The 1,052-nt window shown below is 44.2% G+C and overlaps 1 protein-coding gene across 1 annotated transcript; it reads right to left on the minus strand.

Annotated features, from left to right (window-relative positions):
- Positions 1-56: 56 nt before the first annotated feature.
- LOC147819978 (kinase D-interacting substrate of 220 kDa B-like) lies at positions 57-1,037 on the minus strand. Its single transcript, XM_087179194.1, has 2 exons — positions 458-1,037; positions 57-336 (listed from the first exon to the last, which is right to left on the minus strand). The coding sequence occupies exons 1-2, from the start codon at positions 545-547 to the stop codon at positions 154-156; spliced, it is 273 nt and encodes a 90-aa protein (XP_087035320.1). The 5' UTR covers positions 548-1,037; the 3' UTR covers positions 57-153.
- Between the last annotated feature and the right edge of the window lie 15 nt (positions 1,038-1,052).

The following is a 1,052-nucleotide window of genomic DNA, read 5'->3' on the forward strand; positions in this document are numbered from 1 at the left end:
TTTGTCATGGTGTTGTTGTTGCATTGTTGTGGTGTTGTTGCGGTGGTGTTGTTGTTGTTGCGTTGTTGTGGTGTTGTTGTTGTGGTGTTGTCATGTTGTTGTTTTGTCATGGTGGTGTTGTTGCGTTGTTGTGGTGGTGTTGTTGTGGTGTTGTCATGTTGTTGTTTTGTCATGGTGTTGTTGTTGCATTGTTGTGGTGTTGTTGTGGTGGTGTTGTTGTGGTGTCTGTGGCCTGACCGTGGCTCTGAAGAGCTGCCAGTCTCCAAAGTTCATGCTCATCTCCTTCTTCAGCTCATCGATGTTGCACTGAGTCAGAACTCTGCCGTTGACGTTGGCCTGAAAACCAGATGCAGAAAGTCTCAAGTTTGACACGTAAAATCCTGAAGCCCATGAAACGTGTTGTGCTTCACACAGTCGAACACAGTAACCACCCGGTGCTGCTGCTCGTGTCACCGACCTTTCTGATGGTGGCGGCGTACTGTCCCATCATGCTCTGGTCGATGCCTTCGATCTGCCGCACGCGCTCACAAACGGACTCCGTTGTCATGGAGCTGAGGAGGATGGCCGGAGTTCCCGACACGACAGAGGCTGAACCCTGAACACAAATGCACACAGGTTTGATTCCCAGGAAAAAAGCTTTTTATCACTGGATGTTTTACAGTTTCCAGCTGAGTGAAGAGAACACACTATCAGGACTGATCCAGAGTCTGTCTGGAGTCCGTCGTGACGAGTTTCTGATCTACAGCGAGTCGTCAGTGGACAAGTGGACACTCTACAAACACTCCATTCAAATATATGAACAACTTGTGACCCTGTAAAAGCTCAGTGTGAAAACAGGAAGTCTGTGTTTATGATATCAAAATAAGAGTCTTCATATCAGAACTGTTTTTATATTTTATATTACATTTATCAGAAACATTCACTTAGTTCTACTAGTTGGTTTATTTCTGTCTCTCACATCATGTTTACATTTACTTTATTACCAACGAGAGTCTTCACTCATTCTTAAAAACATGTTTCCAATATGTCTGAAACATGTTTTAAACATGTTT

Source organism: Seriola lalandi, unplaced genomic scaffold (assembly GCF_002814215.2).
Source record: "Seriola lalandi dorsalis isolate HSWRI2012SDOR001 ecotype SW California unplaced genomic scaffold, Sedor1 jcf7180002007939, whole genome shotgun sequence".
In the NCBI taxonomy this organism is placed as follows: Eukaryota; Metazoa; Chordata; class Actinopteri; order Carangiformes; family Carangidae; genus Seriola; species Seriola lalandi.